This window comes from Lissotriton vulgaris, chromosome 11 (assembly GCF_964263255.1).
Source record: "Lissotriton vulgaris chromosome 11, aLisVul1.2, whole genome shotgun sequence".
Taxonomy (NCBI): Eukaryota; Metazoa; Chordata; class Amphibia; order Caudata; family Salamandridae; genus Lissotriton; species Lissotriton vulgaris.
In genome coordinates this window covers 735,637,956-735,663,140 of record NC_141699.1, presented here as the reverse complement: position 1 = coordinate 735,663,140, position 25,185 = coordinate 735,637,956, and the positions used below count along the sequence as shown (strand labels likewise).

Genomic DNA, 25,185 nt, shown 5'->3' with positions numbered 1-25,185 from the left:
TCTGCCTAACGATTACTCAATCTCCTACAGTGATTCAAGCATGGCCGCCTCTATCCGCATAGGTCTTCATTTTGCGTTTGTGATATGAGTCAGTGGTGCAAAGTTTATGAATGTCAATAGATTACTCATTGGTCCATTGTGGCGGTTTGGTTCCTATGTCTCTCCCAAACATTAAGGTGGCAGGGCTTACATCTATGGTAGAATGGAGAGTTGACCTGCATGCACAAAGTGTTGCATTAACAACAACCTCCATTTGTATTTTTGGATCAAAGTTTGCCTTTTCAGTGGCGTTCTCAAGTGCTTGCCTGATTTTCTTGAAGCTGTGTTCACATTCACTTGACCATCGAAATGGGCCATTTCGTTTTGTTAAGTCTCTCAGTGGGGCCTTGAACTGTAACTGCCAATACCACAGCAGGATCGCAGCATAGTTACATCTTGTAGGGGAGAAGTGGATGACAAGACGTGTGCTTTATTAGGATCCAGAGTCATTCCCCCATCTGAAAAGATATGACCAAAGAACTTAGTTTGGTTTTATGAAACTCACACTTTGCCACATTTAACGTGAGACCTGCATCGGCAAGTGTACAACACACTTGTGTAAGAGCTGTAGGAAGGTAGATACCTGACTATGGTTACCCCCGACTTTTTGCCTGGTGTTTTGCTGGTTTTCCGACTTAGTTGACCTGGGGCCCTGCCAATCAGGACCCCAGGCCTACTGCTCTCTCTCTAAAATGGATTCCATGTACCTTAGGTACATTTCCAATTGGAACTGGGCCACCTTGTCAGACCCTGTAACTCAGGGCATCGGTGTACCCAGGGCCTACCAGGGGCTGAAGCATGTATTATGCCACCCCTGGATGGCCATCTAAATCTGACACAACTGGCTGCGCGACAGCTGGGGCAACGTGGCGTACTCGCTCGTTGCTGTAGGTGTAGTATCTCTATACCTAACCTTAAAATGGACACACGAGTTCCTATCAGTCACTCCTATGGCAGGCCTTGACAATCCTGAAGGCAGAGTGCGTGGAATCGTGTGAATTGGACTCTGGCACGAGCCGAGCCCGGTTGCAGCTTGCGGAACCAAGACCCAATGGCTGTTCCATGATAACGCGTACCCTATCGGTAACTTCGGTATAGCGTTATCAAGACATGTCGAGTAAGGTGTCATACGAATCGGGAGGCTGCCCCCTCACCAATTCTGGCGACGAGGTTAGCATTCCGCCCTTCTAGAGGGACACGACATGTACGTAACTGTGAACCCCGGTTAAAGTTAACTGAAGCCTCAGCTCCACAAAATGGACGCTGCCACCACAGACACGAGTCTGACCTCCTGCTGCTGGGAGTCCTTCCAGCGAGGAGAGCTTGGACAAAGGGTTTCCTGTCCGGGGCGGTGTTCGCACCATCCCAGACAGGGTTTTGTGTATCCTGGGTAGGCAGGGCTTTACAGGAAGGTGACTGCGGAGTGGCACCCCGGTGCTCACTACTTATCTGCCGGCTAGAACCAGTTCCAGGGGCGCGCAGCCCCTGACCTGGGGAAAGTCCGGCAGGGGAGAGGGGTGTAACTACCCCCCTTCCTGGTCCCACCCCTAGTGCAGGACCTAGTCATGTACCCACCCCTTTCTTTAGGATAAAGGCCGGAGCGGGGACCCTTCCAGATCAGATCATCTTTGAATCAAGAACTACTTTCTACGAAAGGACATTCGAGACTCTTCTCAAGATTTCTCCCTTGTGGCTAAGGAGTAGTCACCCTGCACCCGCAGGCACCATCTAAGAACTCTGCGGTTTGCTGCAAGTCCTTCCTCAGGAATCCGATGACCCAGCTCGACGAGAACCGGCTTCCCTGGCACCTCTGACCTCTACCCACGTCGTCAGCTCAGCTGAGATCTGTGGGTGCGACGAGACCTCGAGGGACCGGCCATCATCAAAACCTGCACGCTTTCTTAAAACAGCACGACCACCAAAGGAATTCTCTGGTGAGTGCTCTGGGGTCCGAGAAGCCCCGACCCTGAGCAGCTCCAGCACCGAAGTGCAGTCTTCCAGCATCTCCACGATCTGCGTGGGGCCCTTCTGCCGCTGCTCAGCACGTTGTCCGATCACTAGCCGCTGGCTTGTGACCCTTTGACGACGAACGACAACCAACGCTGCTGGTCTGGTTGCTCCAGACTAGCCTTCTGCTCCTTTTTACGAGAGGAGCACCCCGGACCCTCCTGGTCCACTCAAGACGCCATTTTAGGCCCACCACGTGCCCTGAAATCTGCCAAGGCTTGTTGCCCCAATCCTGGGCCCAGCGACGCCGACAGCATCAACCTTCGTGGGACAGCTCACACCTCTATCCTGGTCGCCGACAACGCCTCCTGGTCCGTGAGACTGCCGAGCCTAGCGTCGCCCACTCACCTAGTCGAGGTGACCGCCATCCAGTGCCTTCCTGGTACCCTCTGACTACTGGCTAGTAGTACGAACTTGGTCCCCTCTGCTTTCAGGTATCAACGATCTCTGATCCAGGCTTGGATCTCTACGAACTATTCATCACTGGTCGCCGGCCAGCAACTCCTTCCTTCCGGCTCCTGGCTCGTCAGCGAAGACCCCCGACGCCTGTAAGACTTGTGCAGCCGCAGCCCTTGTGGCTAGGTAACTCCGACACTACGGTGTCTGCATAGCCTCCTTACTTAAGGGTCCTGAGTCCCTCGCTTCCGACTTGCCTTATCGGGTCCGCCCGAGACCACTAGAACTTTCCGTGCCCTCGGGCACTTGTTTTAATTGTGCACTTGAAGTATTTTCCTAAGAGTTTTGTTCTGTGCTTAGTACCCTGTCCTCATAAAGAGTACAGGGCTGTTGTGATTCTAATAAATACATTGTTTATTTTCATAACACTTGTGTGGTGTCCTTTCACTTGGTGTTCAAGGGGTATGTGATGGTATAACAGCTGGCTTAACACGCCCTCTAGAGTTTAGCCCAAAGACTGCTCGTATCCACGCTACTAGGATAGCTGGTCTAAGGTTGACTTACAACCAGTCACCATAAGGGTCGTTTGGACCGATGCATAGTGGTCGCTAGAATAGCGAACGCTGCATATCGGGCCAACTTCTCACATTGGTGAGCAGCGGTTGGGATTTGAGCTTGCTGTTGTTTTACCACGCGTATCCTAAGAATATCTTGTGAAAGATCGCATAAGTACTCCAGGTACATATAACTTAGCTTAGAATACTCTGAGTTCTACGGAACCAGCTGTTGTAGCTCCTCAAGGCTTAGCACACCTTGGCTACAACTCTTAGCAAGGGATCAGTTGGTAAACCCATAGTGTAGGTAGGTGCATCACTTACACCACACTAGAAGCAGCATGCCAGACAAAGGAGGAAACTCTGAGTCTCCCCTTGTGTCAATCGACCTTCCACAGGTCACCTCCAGATATGCTGCACTTAGCTTCCACGAGATGCGACAGATCTGTACATCTCGGAAGGTAAAACCGGGTGCAAACCCTACCATTCCGTTTCTGATTGGTCTCTTGGAGACTTATGATGCAAGGAGGGCGGGTAACACCGACCCTTCTCATCCAGAAGTGGATATGCCCCCCCTCGAGGGAACCCGAGGTGACCCTGACCTTATCCATCTCTCCGCAGAAGGTGAAGAGGAGGACGAGGAACCAGAGACATCTGGGGACGAGGCAGACAAAGGTCCAGAAGTAGTTAGCCAGCTAACTAAGGCCAACTTAAGCCGGCACGAGAATGGTACTAGGAGACCCCTGGGGCCCCTCTCAGGCCAGCTTAACATTGGGAGTGGACGAGTTAGGTCTCTGTCGAGAGGCTCTAACAGATCCATTCAAACCAATGGCTCTCGAGGCTCTGCTCGAAGAGGGATGACATCCCCTCAGAGGAGAGTGTACGAAGCGAAGGAGCGGGAAGTCAATCTGCGGATCGAAAGGGAAGAACTTGCCCTGGCCAAGGAAAGACTCGCCTTTACTAGAGAGCAAGAATTGTGTGGGACAAATCCCACTGGTGGCAGCATTCCCCCACGGGAACACAGGAGTTTAGACACTAAGCACCTGAATAAGATAGTGCCCCCCTTTAAGCAAGGGGACGACATCCACAAATGGATTATTGCTTTGGAGCGGGCCTGCACTGTACAGTGCGTCCCCCAGAGTCAGTGGGCAGCTATCTTGTGGCTCTCCTTTGAAGGTAAAGGTAGAGACAAGCTCCTCACTACTAGAGTCGAGGATGCTAACAATGACCAGATCCTGAAGAACACACTGATTGATGGGTTTGGCCTAACCACTGAGCAGTACAGGTTGCTGTTCAGGGATACCCAGAAAACTCAGTCTCAGGACTGGTCTGACTTTGTCGATTGTGCCACTAAGGCTTTTGAAGGCTGGCTACTGGGAAGTAAGGTTACTGATTTTAAAGGATTGTACAATCTAATTATGAGAGAGCAAATCTTAAGTAATTGTCAGAACCAGTTATTACACCAGCACCTGGTAGACTCTGATCTGACCTCTCCACAAGAATTGGGTAAGAGGGCGGACAAATGGGTCAGAACCAGGGTCAGGCCTAAGAACCAGGGTGGTGACCAAAAGAAGGAATCGACCAAGCCTCAAGAGAAGGGTGGGAATAAATCTGATCAAACCACAGGGCCCCAAAATTCCTCTGAAAAGGGTGGGTCCCCAACTTCTCCCAAAACCCAAAAGAAACCTTATTGTCACACCTGCAAACAGGTGGGCCATTACAAAACTGACAGCAGTTGTCCCAAGGCCAACAACAATAAGGAGAACATACCCCCAAATAAAGCTTCCCAGCCTCCTGTTACTACAAGTTGTAATCCCCCAGGTGGTGGGAGTGCCCCCAAGAATCTGGGTGCATTTTCTTTGGGAGTGCCTGGGGACTCTGGCCTACCCAGGTCCCCTGACTTAGATACTCTTGTCTGTGAGACTGGCATGGGGTTTGCCAACTTCACAGCCCGTCCCAACACTTTGGGCAGGTACAGACAGGAGCCCCTCATCAATGGTTCAAAAGTTGAGGCCTACAGAGACACAGGGGCTAGCATCACCATGGTGGCTGAGAGCCTAGTCCCCTCAAGGCAACTTATGCCTGGTGCCACATACCAGGTAGTGAACATTGATGGAGATCATCCCATAGCAGTAGTAAATCTCAGCTGGGGAGGTGTCACTGGTCACAAGAGAGTGGCAGTGTCACCAAACTTGCCTGTAGATTGCCTACTGGGGAATGATTTAGAGACCTCAGCCTGGGCTCAGGTAGAGCAAGAAACCCATTTTAAAATGGTAAACATCCATGGTAAGGTTAGTGGGGCCGTGATAGCCACAGCCCCCGTCCCAGAAGTCCTCCCTGAACAGGTCAGGAGGGCTGTGCCAGTCACAGCCCTATCACAGAGAGATGCCTTTCCTGAACAGATTGGCAAGGCTGTGATGGTCACAGCCCAAACCCAAACTGAGTCCCTTCCTGAAAAGGTTGGTGGAGTTGTGATGGCCACAGCTCAAACTCAGACCGATAATAGTGTTGTGAAGCCTGAAACAATGGATCACTCCACTCAAACAGAGAGCATTGAGGAGGAAGAAAAGTCTTCCCCCTCCCAGACACTAGGTGAGAGCCAGCCTCCTCAGGGAACTGACTCTACCCCTGGTGAAGGAACTGCCCCAGAGGTAGTCAGGCCTAGCCTGGCAGAGCCCCTGATGACAGTGGAACCTTCCCAGGTGGGACCCGGTCTGGAGCAGGTAACCTGCCCCTCTCTACCCTGCCTCAGTCAGCCCAGGGCTGTAGAGGTCAGGGAGGCCAGTGGTAGACCCCAAAGGGCCCCCTGTCCAAAAGAATTTCCCAATCAGCAGATTAGGATCACTGAAGCTAGTAGCCCTAGCCAAGTGAAAATAAAACAAACTCCTGAGGGATCCCCCTTAAACTTAGTTAGGGAACTCCCACAGCTGGACACTGTTAGGCACAGCCAAACCTGGGGCCTAAAAACCCCAAACCTGACCTGTCCCTCCAGTAAGCCAAACAGAGGGACTCAGCCTCCAGCTTTAGGTAGCCAGAGGTTGACCCTGAGAGCTCATAGCAACTCAGTACTGGAAAGAAAGGCACATATGGTGGATAGTGATTGGAGGAAGTTGAGCCCAACAGTAGTGGAGTCTCACTTCAGTACTCCATTCCCACACCAGCCTTTTGCTTTGCCAAAGCATACCACAGGTAGTGATTCCCTATGGTGGAGACCCTCAGATACCCTTAGGGTGAGGGGTTGCTTAGTGGACCATGATATAGGGGGTAACCATGCCAGTGCATGTACCACCTTGTATGGCCACTCAGGCAATATAGGCTTACCTGGACAAGGATAGCCTTATCTCCTTTCGTTTGGGGGGGGTTGTGTAGGAAGGTAGATACCTGACTATGGTTACCCCCGACTTTTTGCCTGGTGTTTTGCTGGTTTTCCAACTTAGTTGACCTGGGGCCCTGTCAATCAGGACCCCAGGCCTAGTGCTCTCTCTCTAAAATGGATTCCATGTACCTTAGGTACATTTCCAATTGGAACTGGGCCACCTTGGCAGATCCTGTAACTCAGGGCATCGGGGTACCCAGGGCCTACCAGGGGCTGAAGCATGTATTATGCCACCCCTGGATGGCCATCTAAATCTGACACAACTGGCTGCGCGACAGCTGGGGCAACGTGGCGTACTCGCTCGTTGCTGTAGGTGTAGTATCTCTATACCTAACCTTAAAATGGACACACGAGTTCCTATCAGTCACTCCTATGGCAGGCCTTGACAATTCTGAAGACAGAGTGCGTGGAATCGTGTGAATTGGACTCTGGCACGAGCCGAGCCCGGTTGCAGCTTGCGGAACCAAGACCCAATGGCTGTTCCATGATAACGCGTACCCTATCGGTAACTTCGGTATAGCGTTATCAAGACATGTCGAGTAAGGTGTCATACGAATCGGGAGGCTGCCCCCTCACCAATTCTGGCGACGAGGTTAGCATTCCGCCCTTCTAGAGGGACACGACATGTACGTAACTGTGAACCCCGGTTAAAGTTAACTGAAGCCTCAGCTCCACAAAATGGACGCTGCCACCACAGACACGAGTCTGACCTCCTGCTGCTGGGAGTCCTTCCAGCGAGGAGAGCTTGGACAAAGGGTTTCCTGTCCGGGGCGGTGTTCGCACCATCCCAGACAGGGTTTTTTGTATCCTGGGTAGGCAGGGCTTTACAGGAAGGTGACTGCGGAGTGGCACCCCGGTGCTCACTACGCATCTGCCGGCTAGAACCAGTTCCAGGGGCGCGCAGCCCCTGACCTGGGGAAAGTCCGGCAGGGGAGAGGGGTGTAACTACCCCCCTTCCTGGTCCCACCCCTAGGGCAGGACCTAGTCATGTGCCCACCCCTTTCTTTAGGATAAAGGCCGGAGCGGGGACCCTTCCAGATCAGATCATCTTTGAATCAAGAACTACTTTCTACGAAAGGACATTCGAGACTCTTCTCAAGATTTCTCCCTTGTGGCTAAGGAGTAGTCACCCTGCACCCGCAGGCACCATCTAAGAACTCTGCGGTTTGCTGCAAGTCCTTCCTCAGGAATCCGACGACCCAGCTCGACGAGAACCGGCTTCCCTGGCACCTCTGACCTCTACCCACGTCGTCGGCTCAGCTGAGATCTGTGGGTGCGACGAGACCTCGAGGGACCGGCCATCATCAAAACCTGCACGCTTTCTTAAAACAGCACGACCACCGAAGGAATTCTCTGGTGAGTGCTCTGGGGTCCGAGAAGCCCCGACCCTGAGCAGCTCCAGCACCGAAGTGCAGTCTTCCAGCATCTCCACGATCTGCGTGGGGCCCTTCTGCCGCTGCTCAGCACGTTGTCCGATCACTAGCCGCTGGCTTGTGACCCTTTGACGACGAACGACAACCAACGCTGCTGGTCTGGTTGCTCCAGACTAGCCTTCTGCTCCTTTTTACGAGAGGAGCACCCCGGACCCTCCTGGTCCACTCAAGACGCCATTTTAGGCCCACCACGTGGCCCTGAAATCTGCCAAGGCTTGTTGCCCCAATCCTGGGCCCAGCGACGCCGACAGCATCAACCTTCGTGGGACAGCTCGCACCTCCATCCTGGTCGCCGACAACGCCTCCTGGTCCGTGAGACTGCCGAGCCTAGCGTCGCCCACTCACCTAGTCGAGGTGACGGCCATCCAGTGCCTTCCTGGTACCCTCTGACTACTGGCTAGTAGTACGAACTTGGTCCCCTCTGCTTTCAGGTATCAACGATCTCTGATCCAGGCTTGGATCTCTACAAACTATTCATCACTGGTCGCCGGCCAGCAACTCCTTCCTTCCGGCTCCTGGCTCGTCAGCGAAGACCCCCGACGCCTGTAAGACTTGTGCAGCCGCAGCCCTTGTGGCTAGGTAACTCCGACACTACGGTGTCTGCATAGCCTCCTTACTTAAGGGTCCTGAGTCCCTCGCTTCCGACTTGCCTTATCGGGTCCGCCCGAGACCACTAGAACTTTCCGTGCCCTCGGGCACTTGTTTTAATTGTGCACTTGAAGTATTTTCCTAAGAGTTTTGTTCTGTGCTTAGTACCATGTCCTCATAAAGAGTACAGGGCTGTTGTGATTCTAATAAATACATTGTTTATTTTCATAACACTTGTGTGGTGTCCTTTCACTTGGTGTTCAAGGGGTATGTGATGGTATAACAGCTGGCTTAACACGCCCTCTAGAGTTTAGCCCGAAGACTGCTCGTATCCACGCTACTAGGATAGCTGGTCTAAGGTTGACTTACAACCAATCACCATGAGGGTCGTTTGGACCGATGCATAGTGGTCGCTAGAATAGCGAACGCTGCATATCGGGCCAACTTCTCACAAGAGCTTTATCATGTTCCTTTTGTGTGGCCCCAAAAATGTGTATGTCATGATTTGTAATTAAAAGCATTTGTGACGGGCTGTATTATGCGATATATATGGCATCCTGAAAACATTCTGCAGCTGATGACACTCTGAAACTTAGCCTTTTATATCTAAATAAACCAGCATGAGTCGAAAAGGTGGCAATGTACCTCAAGTTTTGTTCCGGTTTAAGTTGATGATACCCTTTGTTCAAATCAAGGGGGGTAAAGACCATTCAGCAGCATAATCATGTCAGCAATATGTGGACCTGGATGTTGTTCCCTTTCAATTGCCTTGTTCATTTGGCGCATATCAATTCATAGGCATACAGCTCCTTCACTGTCTCTCTTTCACACTACCACGACGGGTGATACCCATGGCGTCGGACCAGTGGATCGCTCAATGATGTTGTATTTTACTAGTGTCTCAAGCTCTTTCTCAACAGCCTCTTGTAAATGAAATGCAATTCGAAAATGTCGTTGAGCACCAGGAGGAATGCCATAATTTATGTGAAGTTGCACTTTTATCTTCTTGAGTCTTCCTGTTCGATGAAACAAGATTGGAAACTGATTCTTTGTATCATGATAGGCATTGACATCGTAGTCTACAGAAACCAACCCCATGTTTGCAGCAGTATTGAAACCGAGTAAACATGCACTCAGTGAAGTGCCTGGCAAGACTTGAATTGGTGGTAGTACTTTCGTCTTTTTATGCTTCGCATTTGCTATGACTGAACCTTGACTTTGCAGCGGCGTCGAAGCAGCCCATGTATACACTTTAGTTTTCAACCGGGTTAAACAGGGCACTAGAGAAAGTTCATTGTACTTTTCCACTTGCATAATGTTTATCAACGTACCACTGTCTATGATAAAAGGTATGGAGCACCCATTCACTTTCAGTGTGATCTTGGAACAGTGTCCATATGAATTTTGCACTTTCTCTTGTCGACCTAGCTTCGACCGACATTCTTCTTTGCACAAAGCTAAACCTACATGTGCACTTCTTAAAACAGTCAACATTAATATCGCACACCCATCTTCCTCACTGTAGCTTGACAATGACAAACTTTTAGACGAGAAATATGATGACAATAAACATTGTTCAGTTTCTACTTGCCTTAACTGAGCTTAGAGCGTCACGTCTCAAACGTTCTGGCATCTATCTTGTTTTCTTAACGTGACACACTTGATCTTTCTTCCATTTTGTTTTCTTGATGTGATGCACTTGATCTTTCCCTCCCTTTGCAACCCGTTACAAAATGGTTCTCTTTCCCACAGCCTTTACACAATGTCCTATGGCGGGACATTTACCTTCATGTGGAAAGGAAAATCCCCATTGGAAAACTTATTTTTCTCTAGAGAAATTACTTTATAGCCTTCAACCTTTTGTTTTGGTTTTATTTCACACTCAGCGCTGATTCATTTGGGCCATTTCAGCATCCATGTTAGCTGCTTGCCTGTCAACAGTTTCTTCCGCTCTGGCAGCCATCAGTACTGGCTCCAAGTTGGTGTCTCTTTCAGCATTCGTCGGTTCAAGAAATCAGAGAGACAATTGTCTATTACTCTGAGATGCATGGCCTCTTCATTATTGAATTTGTTGAACTTGCAATGTTAGATGAGCAAATCGAGTCTTTCTAAAAACTCATTCATCGTTTTACTAGCTCACTACCTTTCCTGACTGAAAATGTACCTCTCATAGTCGACATTTGGCATTGGATTGAACTTGGTGTTTAATTTGACGGTTCATTACTTCATCACCTTGTGGTATTTTATCACTTCTTTTACTCCTTCACCTGCTAAATTCTTTAGATATTTAATGATCTTTTTGTCATTTGCTTCTTACAGCGCATCAATGAAATTATCAAAGATTTCGATCCAGGCAGTTCATCTATCACCAATAGTTTGCCTTTTGGCGGTATCGAAGAGGGGTGGTGGTTTTAGGAAGGCAGCAGTATCCTAACCTGTGGAACTTTTCTGCTGTCTGGAGCATAGCTCCCTCAGGCTGCGTCTGCTGCCCACTGGTACCGTCACCTTCGTCCAGCACTAGCTGTGTGCTGACATTTCAGTTGTTGCGTCGCTCTCTGTTGGTGAGGCATTGTCTTTATTTTTGGCGGTAAGTAGCGGCTTTGTTTCTTGCATGGGTTCTTCACCCTTTCTCTCCTCTTTTTTATTGTATCCGATTTCCACTGCCTTTAGAGTTTCTTTGCGATAGAAATGTTTTCACTTTTATATCTTTCTTGCATTTGGCTATAACTACCTTTAGCTCTTCTCTGTACTTGGTTGTCACTGCTTTAACGTGGTCATATTGTATGAACGACAGCTCTGTGTCTGGTTGTGACACATTATCTCTTGTCTAGACTTTACCAGCAAATTTCTAGCCAATGAAAAACAAACTTGCTGTAAGGCTTTTACTTTCTTCACTGGCCTGCACTGGCTGGAGTAGTTCTTTGAACCCACATACGCCAACTGTCGGTTTTCAATTCGATTGAGGCATACGTGGAATGCACAAGCAGTTTGCTCAATCACAGCAACTCTCCGGGAGAGCACTCTTGTTTCTTTGGGTTGCGGGGTTTACGTAATCCCCTATCTCATCGCCATTTGTTGTGTCCTCCCCAGGCCCGGTACGTGCAAAAGCTCACACCTCACACGGAGTTTGGTATTAGACGTCTTTATTAATCAGTGTGTAACCATTAACTGAACATTCTACATCACTGTTCTACGGAGTCCGCCAGGAACCAAAAGGGTCAGTCTTCTCTAACTCGCAAGACACTGTGCAACGTCTTAAGCAGTTTAGCTACTGAATTTGTTTGCCACCATTCTTAGAGCGAAATACTGGTCAGTTATTCACATTCTGAGGTTATGGAAGGGTCTGGAGATGGTCCTTGAGTAACATGCTGTTTAATCCTCTCCCATTTTATAAAACAGCAATTTCTGCACCTTCTTACTTTAGTAATGATTTATGAATATTGTGGGGAGCTAGGACCTGTTTTTGAAATTATTTCCTCTTTGATTTGTTGTTTTGGGCTTATATTTCATGGAAGAAGAAATAGCGGCTTTACTAATTTAGTGCAGTCTGTAAATTTTCTCTAATTTTTGCTTTTTAGCAGTGTTTGCTTCTCTCTGGTTGAGAGAAATGATCAGTGAATGTGTATAGCCTCTTTTTTGTGACTAATGGAACCTGCTGAGATATAACTCAAAATGGGGTCAAAATGAAGGGGTTATTCATGAGACCATACTCCAGTAACGGAGCGTAGAGCGTCACACACCTGTATACTTAGTCAGGAATATGTAGTGAGCTTTGTAGTGCTGGGCGCCTGTACCTCTGACTAAACCATGGACTGCAACTGTGTTTTTCTCCCTCTCTTTTGCAGAATTTCCAAGCAGGCGCAGGACATCTCGTCTCTGGCCAAGAGGTGCCAAGATCAAAAGGCATACGTGGAGGAGCTTGAACGACAGCATGAGTTGCTGCAGGATGAGCACAATGTTCTGCAGCTCACTTACCTGGCAGTGGACGAGAGGCTGCAGAAGACCGAGAGCGAGAACAAGCAGCTTTTAGCACGATGGATGGAGGAGAAGGCCTTGGAAGCTGATCGTCTCAACCGCTGCAATGAACAAGAGGAAAAGTAAGGGTCCAAAGTTGAAAATGGGTGTCTGAGAGCACTGCTGCCAGGAAGGAGAGACTGGTTTCATGCAGCCTGTTAGATCTGGGGGTCTCTAGTTGGCAGAGGTAAGTACCTTAGACCAAGTAGGGACCCTTGCTTCTAGTCAGGGTGAAGGAATACACACAGTAGATACCCTCCGCTCTCCTCTAGGTAGCTTGGCGTGAGCAGGCAGGCTTATCCCCAAGGCAATGTGTATAATATTTGCACTTAACACAACAATAATCCCCAATCCACCACAAACTGAGACCACACAGGTAAGTATATTTTATAAAAATATATATAACTTTATCTGGTTGCAGCAATGTAAATAAGGCAGTTGCACGATAATCACTTTAGTATAGAAATGATGCACTTAATCTTAATTGGTGGTACTTAATTTCAGGAAGTTCTCATGTAAACAAATGTCTCCAGTATCTTCAATCAGCAAAAAGATATGCCAATGATTTATGATTAAAACGAGCAGTCAGAACAATGCCAGCGTTGTAAAATGCCACGGGACCCGGCCCCTAGCATCAGGGACCCTTCACGCTTCTAGCGCGCCTCACCGGAATGCTGTTGGGAGGGGGGACTCCCTTCCTCGTGGTCGGTATCCTTTCAGGCGCCCAGGCGTACCTCGCGGGCAAACGCTCACTCGCGCTCCCGCCCGGCCGGTCTCCGGATGCTCTCTGCCCGCTCTCCGTCCTTCAAGGAGCAGCGGGGAGCAGAGACGGCAGGCCGGGGGCTGGAGCACTCGGATTAATCCCTCGGCGAGGTCAGGTCAGTCTTCCCCGGGCCCGGCGGTGATCTCGGCGAATTCTCTCGGCTCCTCGGCAGCTTCAGTCGAGGCAGCCAATCCCGTCGTGGGGTCTACGACGAGCCCCTCTGAGCGCGAGGCCGCCAACCAATGGCAGCGCGGCCTCGCTGATGACGCTCCGCCACAACAGCCAATCCCGTCGCGACTCTGGTGAGGGGGCTCGGCCCTCTCGCCCAATCAGAGCGCGGCGGGCTCGATCTTTAGGACACAGCCACCGGGATGATACGGGGTACTTTTCACAGGGGATACTGACCCCGGGCTGCGACGGTGACACGGCCAGCAATTGTTTTTCAGCGCTCCTTGCGCTGAGGAGACCCACAAGCTCAGATCTTCGCCCCACACGTGTCGATGTACACGGCGACCTCGGCCACACGGTAGGCTGGTTCAGCGCGGCGCCCTCACTCGGATTAGAGAGCAGCCAGTGCGCTACACAGCCCCACACAGTGTCTCACGATCTTTGCACTGCACAGCAGCTCCAGGGGGCGCAGCAGAATCTTGTGGTCCTTGGGCAACCTTTATGTTCCTGGGTTGCAGACAGGGAGCCAGCTCTTCTCAGGCCCTTGGAGATTCAGGTTGCAGACACAGCACACAGCAAAGTCTTAGCAGTTTCAAGCAGGCAGGGTCACAGCTCACAGCAAAGTCCCTTTCTTCTCCTCTCCTTCAGTTGGATAGCAGGATAGGTCAGCCCTTAAAGCACACAGCAAGGCAATCTTCCATCAGCTCCTTCAGCAGTCCTTCTTCTGGCAGAGGTTCCTCTTGATTGTAGAATCTGATTTTCTGTAGTCAGGGGTCCTTCTCTTATACCCCAAAAAGGCTTTGAAGTCCTTTGAAGTCTTTTGAAGTCTTTGTGCAAAGGGGGCCCTGAGCCCGGTCCAAACCAGTTCTGGGGGTCTGGGGTGTTTCTGGTTTCCTTCTTCCTCCCAGTCCCAGGGACAGAGGTGACAGTCGCCCAGCAGGAGGTGGAGCCAGCTTTGAGGTTAGGCAGGCACAGCCCTTCACTATCAGATGCTATCTCCTCCCACTTCCCTGGCAGCAGATGCTGCCTTTCATCCACGGGGCTGGCTCAGATAACCCCCTGGGGGCTCTGCAGACCCTGTCATCCTCAACCCAGACAGTCAATCCACAAACAGTCCCAGGCACACAGAAAGGTTTAGACAAGAGAACAGCCACTTTCTAAAAGTACTATTGTCAAACACAGAATTTAAAAACAACCTTTACTAAAAGATGTGTTATTAAATTCTGAGTTCAGGGATATCATTCACTTATGTCCCATCTTGTTCCTATGGGAAGATAGGCTGGGATCCAATGGGACCAGTCTCCCCCATGTTACTCTATGGAGCAAGATAGCCTTACAGCAGTGAGCACACAAAATGGCTGCTGCTCACTACCAGAGCATGTTACCTGCACTAGTACATGCTCTACCTTATCCATGCACTGCACCCTGCCCAGGGGGGTACCTTGAGCCTTCCATAGGGGTGACTGGTGTGCACAGACAGGGAAGGGTTAGGCCCAGCCAGTGGGGACACTGGCCAGGCGGACATGGCGGTCCACTGACTGCACACAGGCCTTGCGCTGGCAGGCCTGAGACATCATTTTAGGGCTACTCATGTGGGTGGCGCAATCTGCGCTGCAGGCCCACTAGTAGCATCTGTCATCACCAGCCCTGGCACACACAGTGCACTTTACTAGGGACTTCATGGTGATACAAATGTGCCAATCAGGTATACCCAATCAATATGACAATTTACAGAGGGAGCACTTACCCTCTGACACTGATCAGCAGTGGCAGAGGGTCCAAAGCATCTAAACCAGCAAAAACGAAATCCAGCACAGCATCAAAAATACATGAGTCAGAGGCAAAAAGATGGGGGGAAAACCACGCCAAGGATGTCAGGTCTAACACGTGTCCCCTCCAGCTGAAAGTGGGGAGAACCACCCAACCTCTTGGGTGTCCTCATCACTAAGGCAGAAGAATCTGGACAGACCATCAGCATTGGCGTGTTCTGTACCAGGGTGGTGCTCCACCGTGAAGTCCATCCCCTGTAGGGAAATGGACCACCTCAACAGTTTTGGATTCTCACCCCTCATATGCATTAACCATCTGAGGGGCCTGTGGTCGGTCTGAACACGGAAGTGAGTCCCAAACAGGTAGGGCCTCAGCTTCTTCAGAGCCCAGACCACAGCGAAAGCTTCCCTTTCGATTGCACTCCATCTCCGTTCCCTGGGGAGTAGCCTCCTACTAATGAAAGCCACTGGTTGGTCTTCGCCCTCCTCATTGATCTGTGAGAGTACTGCTCCCACGCCTTGCTCTGAAGCGTCAGTTTGCACAACGAACTCACTTGAAAAGTCAGGTGCCTTAAGCACCGGTGCTGTGCACATGGCAGTTTTGAGGGTGTCAAAAGCAGTTTGACAGGCCTCAGTCCAATTCACTTTCCTGGGCTGATTTCTAGATGTCAGCTCTGTCAAAGGGGCTACAATGGTGCCATAACCTTTGACAAACCGTCTGTAATACCCGGTGGGACCTAAAAAGGCTCTCACCTCAGTCTGGGTCTTGGGGGGTTCCCAAGCCAGAATGGTATCAATCTTCGCCTGTAGGGGCGCCACCTGGCCGCTCCCCACCTGGTGTCCCAAGTACACCACAGATCCCTGCCCTATCTGGCACTTACTGGCCTTGATAGTGAGGCCTGCCTTCTGCAGAGCCTTCAACACTGCGCAGAGGGGTTGCAAGTGTTCCTCCCAAGTGGAGCTGAACACAGCAATGTCATCCAGGTATGCTGCGCTGAATTCCTCCAGCAATGCTAATACCTGGTTGACCAGCCTCTGGAATGTGGCAGGGGCATTTTTCAACCCAAAGGGCATGACACGAAACTGGAAGTGCCCCTCTGTCGTTGAAAATGCTGATCTTTTCTTGGCCCCCTCAGTTAAGGCAATCTGCCAGTAGCCTGAAGTCAAATCAAAGGTGCTCAGGTACCGGGCAGCTCCCAACCGATCCACGAGCTCATCAGCTCTGGGGATGGGGTGCGCGTCAGTCTTGGTGACCGCATTGAGCCCACGGTAGTCCACGCAGAAACGGAGTTCTGGGGGGCCACCAGGTGTAGCAGCTTTCTCAGGCACTAAGACCACTGGGCTAGCCCAGGGGCTGCTGGAGGGCTCAATTACCCCTAGCGCTAACATCTTAGAAACCTCTTCTTTGATGCTAGCCCTGACCTTGTCAGCCACTCTGTAAAACTTCTGTTTCACAGGCAGGTTGTCACCAGTGTCCACATCGTGGACGCACCAGTTGGTGACACCTGGGGTCAGGGAAAACAGGGGGGCGAACTGACCCAAGACTTGGTGACAGTCCTGTTGCTGCTCTGGGGTCAGGGTGGGTGAGAGTATCACCCCATCCACTGACCCATCTTGCTCCTTGGTTGCCAGGAGGTCAGGGAGAGGATCACTATCCTCCTCCCCTCCTGCATCTGTAGCCATGAGCAAAGTCACTGCTGACCTCTCAAAGTGGGGTTTGAGGCGGTTTACATGCAACACTCTCAGGGGCTGCCTGGGAGTCTTCAGGTTAACCAAGTAGGTAACCTCGCTCTTGCGCTCCACCACCTCATATGGCCCAGACCACTTGTCACGGAGTGCACAAGGCTCCACTGGCTCCATCACCCACACTTTCTGCCCAGGTTGGAACTCCACAAGAGAGGTGTTCTGATCATACCATCTCTTCATTTCCTCCTGGCTAGCCTCCAGGTTCTCTTGAGCGAGCTTCCTGAAGCGATTGGTCTGGTTGCGGATGGCCAGCACATAGCTGAACACATCCTGAGGGGTTTTCCCCACGGGATTTCTCCCACCCCTCCTTCACCAGAGTGAGAGGTCCTCTGACAGGGTGGCCATACAGTAACTCAAAGGGGCTGAACCCTAAGGATTTCTGAGGCACCTCCCTTATATGCAAATAACAGGCATGGTAACAAGACGTCCCACTTCCGCCTCATGGGCTCCTCTAGGCCCATAATCATGCCCTTCAGGGTGCGGTTGAATCTTTCAACCAACCCATTTCCTTGAGGATGGTAAGGTGTGGTGAACTTATATGTCACTCCACTCACCTCCCACAGAGACTTCATGTACCTAGAGATGAAGTTTGTACCCCGGTCAGAAACCACCTCTCTGGGGAACCCCACACGGGAAAAGATCCCCATTAAGGCACGGCCCACCACAGGGGCTGTGACTGTCCTGAGAGGGACTGCTTCAGGGAATCGGGTGGCATGGCCCACCAAGACCAGGATAAACCTGTTGCCTAAGGCTGTCTTGGGGTCCAGGGGCCCCATGATGTCAATGCCCACCCTCTCAAAAGGGGTGCTCACCACAGGAAAGGGTTGGAGGGGTGCCACGCACTTCCCTCCGCTCTTACCACTGGCCTGACAAGTTTGGCAAGACTTACAAAAGGCAGCGACGTGCTTCTTCATCTGAGGCCAGTAGAAGTGGGTGACAAGCCTGTAATAGGTCTTGTCTTGCCCCAGATGTCCTGCGAGAGGCACGTCATGAGCCAGACCCAGTAGGAAGTTCCTGAAGCGCTCGGGTACCACCAGCACACGGGCTGCACCGGGCTCAGAGAACTTAGGCTCACTATAAAGTAAGTCATCCTCCCAGTAGATCAAATGTTCCTTGGACCCCAGGCCCGCTGCCTGGTCTGCAGCCTGCTGCCGCACACCAATGAGGGAAGGGCACTCCTTTTGAGCTTGGCAGAATTCCTCCCTGGAGGGACCACCATCTTGCTGCCACTGGGACAGCTCAGGCAATTCCCCTAGTTCGGCCACCTGTTCCCCTGTAGGTTCCAGGGCATCCCCCTCAGGTTCTGCTTCCTCCTGGACCGTGGGAACAGTGGGGGCTGTTTTCCCGCGCCCTCTGCCCCTTCCTCTCTTGACAGGTCCCTGTGCCATTGTTCCAGGCTCCAGTTCTGCTAATCCACCCTTACTGGCTGCCATTGCACGTGTGGTCACACAGATCCACGCAGGCAAGCCCAACATTTCCAAGTGAGTCCTGTGCTCTACATCCTTCCATGGAGAGCTCTCCAGGTCATTACCTAATAGACAATCTACAGGCAAGGCATCACTTACAACAACTTCCAATATACCGGAGACTCCTCCCCATTCAAATGGAACACGTGCCAACTTGCAGAGGCGCACTGAACTGTCAGCTGCCACCACAGGACGGAGTACCTTGGGAATGATCTGCTCTTCAGACACCCATTGACACCTGACAGATGTCACACTGGCCCCTGTGTCTCTCAGAGCTTCTATCTCTTTTCCATTGATGGTCACCTTCTGCCCATATTTCTTAGTGTTTAAGGGCAGCAAGGTTTCCTGGGCCATCTCTTGGTCTCCTAAAGAGACAAGGGTCATCACTGCTAACCCCTCCTCCCCACTAGAAATCAAATCCCCTCCCAAAGCTACACTGGCTAACGCTGGCGTTGGAGCACCAATGGGTGCTGGAGGTTTCTTTGGACATTTGGGGGCAATGTACCCCACCTCCCCACATGTAAAGCAAGTAGGCGGGGGCCTGTTGTCCTGTTTGCCTTTACGGGGTCAGGACTTCTTAGACTTGGGGGGCTGAGACACTTTCTCCTGGGAACTATTTTGGGGCCCTTTAGAAGACTCCTTTTGATTACCCGTGTCCCCCCACTCTTCTGCTGGGGACCCTGTCCACCTTTGGCTGGGGTACTTACCACCCCCTTGTGGACCCTGGTGCTAGTCCAGCGGTCCGCCTCTTTAGCAAGCTCACTGGGATCAGTTAACTTGCTATCTAAAAGATGCTGGCGCAGCTCTGGAACACATAAACTACTTAAGTGCTCCCAACTAATCAAGTGACACAACCCCACATAATCAGTAACTTTGCTGCCCTTTATCCAACCTTCCAGTGCACGCGTGTACATACTCACACACTCCACCCAAGTACTTGAATCAAGCTTCTTGAAGTTCCTAAACTTCTGGCGGTACTGTTCTGCAGTGAGCCCATACCTGAGGCACAAAGCCTCCTTCATGGAGGGGTAGGATAAAGTACCTGTTGCTTCTAAGGGTGCCAAGACATCCCTCCCAGAGGCCTCAAAGTGCTTCCATAAACCTGCCCCCCAACTTCTCTCAGGCACTTTATTCATCTTTAGGGCTAGTTCATACGCTCTAAACCATGCAAAAAATATCCTCACCCCTCTGATAATTCTGTACCAGATCCTTTGGTATGTATACCTTACCCGCCTGTACTGGTTGTGCGCTGCCACCATTAGAGCTGGACCCCCCTTGTTTTTCTTTGATGTCCAGCTCCCTCATGTTCCTCTCATGAGCCAATTGGAGTTTCTTCTCCTCCAAAGCGAGAGCATGTCTTCTCTCTTCCGCCGCCTTCTCAGTTTCAAGGCTTAGTCTCCTCTCCTCTGCTTGGGCCTTGAGTTTAAAAAGCTCAATCTCATGAGCCCTAGCTCTCTGATTATCCTCCAGCTCCTCTGGGGAAATAACCCTACTGGAGTGGTTGCTGCCAACCTTAGATGCTGACCGCACTGGCAAATCACTGGGCAAAAAAGCATTCTCCTGTGTGCCTTCCACTTCGGTAGCTTCTTCTGAGACATGTTTGGCCTCCCACCAGGCCCTCAGAGCTTTCTGTAGCTCTTCCTTGTTTGCGCTGCCCTCCACTGGGCATCCAAGCTGTTTGCAGATTTGCTTCAGGAGATCCTTTCTGTAGTTGTACAACTCCTGAATTTCGAATTCCACTTCCAATTCTACTCTCACGCTTGCCGCTTTCAAAGACATGATGCTTCCTAACCTTTTCAACAAAAAGGTTTCACCAAAAAGAAAAAAATCTTGCGCAACCTGTGCTGCTAAACTAGACTAGTGATGTACAAGAGATCACTGCAGGTCAAGTGCAATTTTTAGTTCAGAATCGGCACCGCTGTCCAACAATGTTAGATCTGGGGGTCTCTAGTTGGCAGAGGTAAGTACCTTAGACCAAGTAGGGACCCTTGCTTCTAGTCAGGGTGAAGGAATACACACAGTAGATAACCTCCGCTCTCCTCTAGGTAGCTTGGCGCGAGCAGGCAGGCTTATCCCCAAGGCAATGTGTATAATATTTGCACTTAACACAACAATAATCCCCAATCCACCACAAACTGAGACCACACAGGTAAGTATATTTTATAAAAATATATATAACTTTATCTGGTTGCAGCAATGTAAATAAGGCAGTTGCACGATAATCACTTTAGTATAGAAATGATGCACTTAATCTTAATTGGTGGTACTTAATTTCAGGAAGTTCTCATGTAAACAAATGTCTCCAGTCCCTTCAATCAGCAAAAAGATATGCCAATGATTTATGATTAAAACGCTCTTAAAACGAGCAGTCAGAACAATGCCAGCGTTGTAAAATGCCACGGGACCCGGCCCCTAGCGTCAGGGACCCTTCGCACTTCTAGCGCGCCTCACCGGAATGCTGTTGGGAGGGGGGACTCCCTTCCTCGTGGTCGGTATCCTTCCAGGCGCCCAGGAGTACCTCGCGGGCGAGCGCTCACTCTCGCTCCCGCCCGGCCGGTCTCCGGATGCTCTCCGCCCACTCTCCGTCCTTCAAGGAGCAGCGGGGAGCAGAGACGGCAGGCCGGGGGCTGGAGCACTCGGATTAATCCCTTGGCGAGGTCAGGTCAGTCTTTCCCGGGCCCGGCGGTGATCTCGGCGAATTCTCTCGGCTACTCAGCAGCTTCAGTCGAGGCAGCCAATCCCGTCGCGGCGTCTACGACGAGCCCCTCTGAGCGCGAGGCCGCCAACCAATGGCAGCGCGGCCTCGCTGATGACGCTCCGCCACAACAGCCAATCCCGTCGCGACTCTGGTGAGGGGGCTCGGCCTTCTCGCCCAATCAGAGCGCGGCGGGCTCGATCTTTAGGACACAGCCACCGGGATGATGCGGGGCACTTTTCACGGGGGTTACTGACCCCGGGCTGCGACGGTGACACGGCCAGCAATTGTTTTTCAGCGCTCCTTGCGCTGAGGAGACCCACAAGCTCAGATCTTCGCCCCACATGTGTCGATGTACACGGCGACCTCGGCCACACGGTAGGCTGGTTCAGCGCGGCGCCCTCACTCGGATTAGAGAGCAGCCAGTGTGCTACACAGCCCCACACAGTGTCTCACGATCTTTGCACTGCACAGCAGCTCCAGGGGGCGCAGCAGAATCTTGTGGTCCTTGGGCAAACTTTATGTTCCTGGGTTGCAGACAGGGAGCCAGCTCTTCTCAGGCCCTTGGAGATTCAGGTTGCAGACACAGCACACAGCAAAGTCTTAGCAGTTTCAAGCAGGCAGGGTCACAGCTCACAGCAAAGTCCCTTTCTTCTCCTCTCCTTCAGGTGGATAGCAGGATAGGTCAGCCCTTAAAGCACACAGCAAGGCAATCTTCCATCAGCTCCTTCAGCAGTCCTTCTTCTGGCAGAGGTTCCTCTTGATTGTAGAATCTGATTTTCTGTAGTCAGGGGTCCTTCTCTTATACCCCAAAAAGGCTTTGAAGTCCTTTGAAGTCTTTTGAAGTCTTTGTGCAAAGGGGGCCCTGAGCCCGGTCCAAACCAGTTCTGGGGGTCTGGGGTGTTTCTGGTTTCCTTCTTCCTCCCAGTCCCAGGGACAGAGGTGACAGTCGCCCAGCAGGAGGTGGAGCCAGCTTTGAGGTTAGGCAGGCACAGCCCTTCACTATCAGATGCTATCTCCTCCCACTTCCCTGGCAGCAGATGCTGCCTTTCATCCACTGGGCTGGCTCAGATAACCCCCTGGGGGCTCGGCAGACCCTGTCATCCTCAACCCAGACAGTCAATCCACAAACAGTCCCAGGCACACAGAAAGGTTTAGACAAGAGAACAGCCACTTTCTAAAAGTACTATTGTCAAACACAGAATTTAAAAACAACCTTTACTAAAAGATGTGTTATTAAATTCTGAGTTCAGGGATATCATTCACTTATGTCCCATCTTGTTCCTATGGGAAGATAGGCTGGGATCCAATGGGACCAGCCTCCCCCATGTTACTCTATGGAGCAAGATAGCCTTACAGCAGTGAGCACACAAAATGGCTGCTGCTCACTACCAGAGCATGTTACCTGCACTAGTACATGCTCTACCTTATCCATGCACTGCACCCTGCCCAGGGGGGTACCTTGAGCCTTCCATAGGGGTGACTGGTGTGCACAGACAGGGAAGGGTTAGGCCCAGCCAGTGGGGACACTGGCCAGGCGGACATGGCAGTCCACTGACTGCACACAGGCCCTGCGCTGGCAGGCCTGAGACATCATTTTAGGGCTACTCATGTGGGTGGCGCAATCTGCGCTGCAGGCCCACTAGTAGCATCTGTCATCACCAGCCCTGGCACACACAGTGCACTTTACTAGGGACTTCAGGGTGATACAAATATGCCAATCAGGTATACCCAATCAATATGACAATTTACAGAGGGAGCACTTACCCTCTGACACTGATCAGCAGTGGCAGAGGGTCCAAAGCATTTAAACCAGCAAAAACGAAATCCAGCACAGCATCAAAAATACTTGAGTCAGAGGCAAAAAGATGGTGGAAAAACCACACCAAGGATGTCAGGTCTAACACAGCCATTGGGAAGGCAGTGGACCATACCCTCTCGGGGACAAGACTGAGCACAATAGGAGCATGCTGAAGGAAGTAGGGGAGTCCGATACCTATGAAAGGGGCCAAAAGTTATACTCCCATGGTAGAACTGGGCAGCTATCTACCCAGACAGTGAGTGGCTCTCTACAGTGAGGGATAGTGAGCAGTCCATACAAGAGTGAGACTGGGAACTACACAACCAAGTAGACAGACACCTCTCTGCCACTGAAAAGGAGAGCTAGGACCTGCTCACCTGAGGGACGAGATGGTGCGAAGGAATCGAGTTGCTTACCCAAAGACATCAGATACTCAGAATCCAGATGAACTCACACACTCAGGAAAGATGCAAGGATCTATGCATCAAAGCCACAGATATACGCCTGGAGTATAGGCATGTATCTATGCAACCTGAGGAAGAGGCAGGGAGTTTTCTAGCCATGAGATAGGGAATTGTCCTCCAAGGGAGAAGGCATAAAGTTCAACACTTAAGTTAAAATATAGCAAGCCACACATTCGGCGATGACAGGAAGGCACGCACCCAAAGTTGGCAGGAGAGCCATACTTCTATGGAGGAAACAGCCATACATTAAGGGGAAGACAAAGACTGGCACATCCTGGTTGTAGAGGTGGCGACCTTTGCATCTAAGAGATAGAAGAAGGGAGTGTTATGCTTAAGGGGGAAACAGAGAGCAAGAAGACTTAATAGATAGCCATACACCCACGTTGTATATGGAAAATACTTCCAGAACAAGAGAAAAAGGCAGACAACTTCACACCCAAGGTGTAGAGGCAGGGACCTGCAGACATTAGCAAGAGTTAAAGACCTGCACCAACAAAAGAAATAAGGAACCCATCCAGAAGGTTATGGAGATGAGTGCTTGTAATGGTAAGGGGAGAAAAAGGGGCAGGGTGCAGCTTGCTCATGTGGAAGATGGGGCGAGAGATGTATGCCCTATATCGAAAGAAACAAAGAGCTGTATTTGTAGAGGGGACGAGCCAATGAACTGCATGCCCAGAGTAGGTAAAAAGAGTGGGAAAAGGCATGGAGCCTCATCACAGGGGAAGAGGCAACAAGCTTTTGTACCCATGTAGGTGCATTCAGAAGGCAGAAGCAGACACCCCAAATACTTGAGAAGTACTGAAAGCTACTCATGCCATGCCTGATTCATAGGGACGTGGAGAGGCGTCCCTATGACAGAAAGTAGGTATCTATACACTGTGAAAAAGTGATTGAGAATCCGCTATCTACACAAAAAAAAGGAGGTGTAACCACTGCACATTATTTTAATCAAAACATGTCAACACTACAGTGTGTTGCTGAAGCCAAACAGATACTATCAATTGAATCAATGTGTTTTACCGCTCCCTAGGCTAACAGTTCAATCTTATTGGATGAGGAGGCTTCACACACACTTTGTGGAATGCTTCATCTTAGGCCACATCACCTCACCCTAGTGAGACGGTACTATCAGGGTGGATTCAACCTCATTTTGATGGAGTTCTTGATTAAGCTTCAACTGGATAGAGCTCGGATCCAGATATCTAAAGATTCCTTGGGGTAAACGTAAAGGAAATACCTTTTATTCACATGTACCCCAGATACGATTTAAAATAGAGGGTGGGATGAATATGGGTACTAACCCCTGTTCATCCGCTAATGAGCCAAAAGCTCATTAGTTGATGAACCGGGCATAGTACCTTTAGGTTTACCCCAAGGTATTTTTTAGATATCCGAATCCGAGCTTTATCCAGTGGAAGCTTTATCAAGAGTTCCCTCAAACTGAGATCAAGCCCTCCCTGGTAGCACCATCTTACCTGGGTAGGTTGAAGTGGCGTGTGATGAAGCATGCCATTAAGTGTGGGTGAAGCCTCCTCATCCAATAAGCTTGGGCTGTTAGCATAGGGGATAAAACTAATTGAGCAAATTGATAGTATCCATTTGGCTTCACCACCATACTATAGTGTTCACAGGGAATCGTTTATCCATATGGAAGACCAGGAACTATTTTGTTATGCTAATTACAAAATTAAACCTGATTGCCTTTGTTTATATTAATTTATGACTCTTGTAACACATGCCTCACAGATCAAACTGTCTCCAGGTACATACCAGGGATAATGGAAGATGGTTCTCCTATATCTATTAGAAAAAGAGGTACTTTATAAACCTCTCTGAAAGCCAGTAGGGTCAGGGTGTTCCAATATTACGGAAATTATGATTTAGATATTTAGGGTACCACCTCCAG

General features: G+C 50.5%; 1 protein-coding gene across 2 annotated transcripts in view; it reads left to right on the top strand.

The window, feature by feature from the left end:
• Positions 1-25,185, top strand: part of LOC147683419 (autophagy-related protein 16-like) — a 127,116-nt gene that overhangs the window by 95,114 nt on the left and 6,817 nt on the right. For both annotated transcript variants that reach the window (XM_086943854.1, XM_086943855.1), the window contains exon 5: positions 12,239-12,490. In XM_086943854.1, the coding sequence (XP_086799980.1) occupies positions 12,239-12,490 (252 nt within the window). The remainder of the gene's footprint in view (positions 1-12,238; positions 12,491-25,185) is intronic.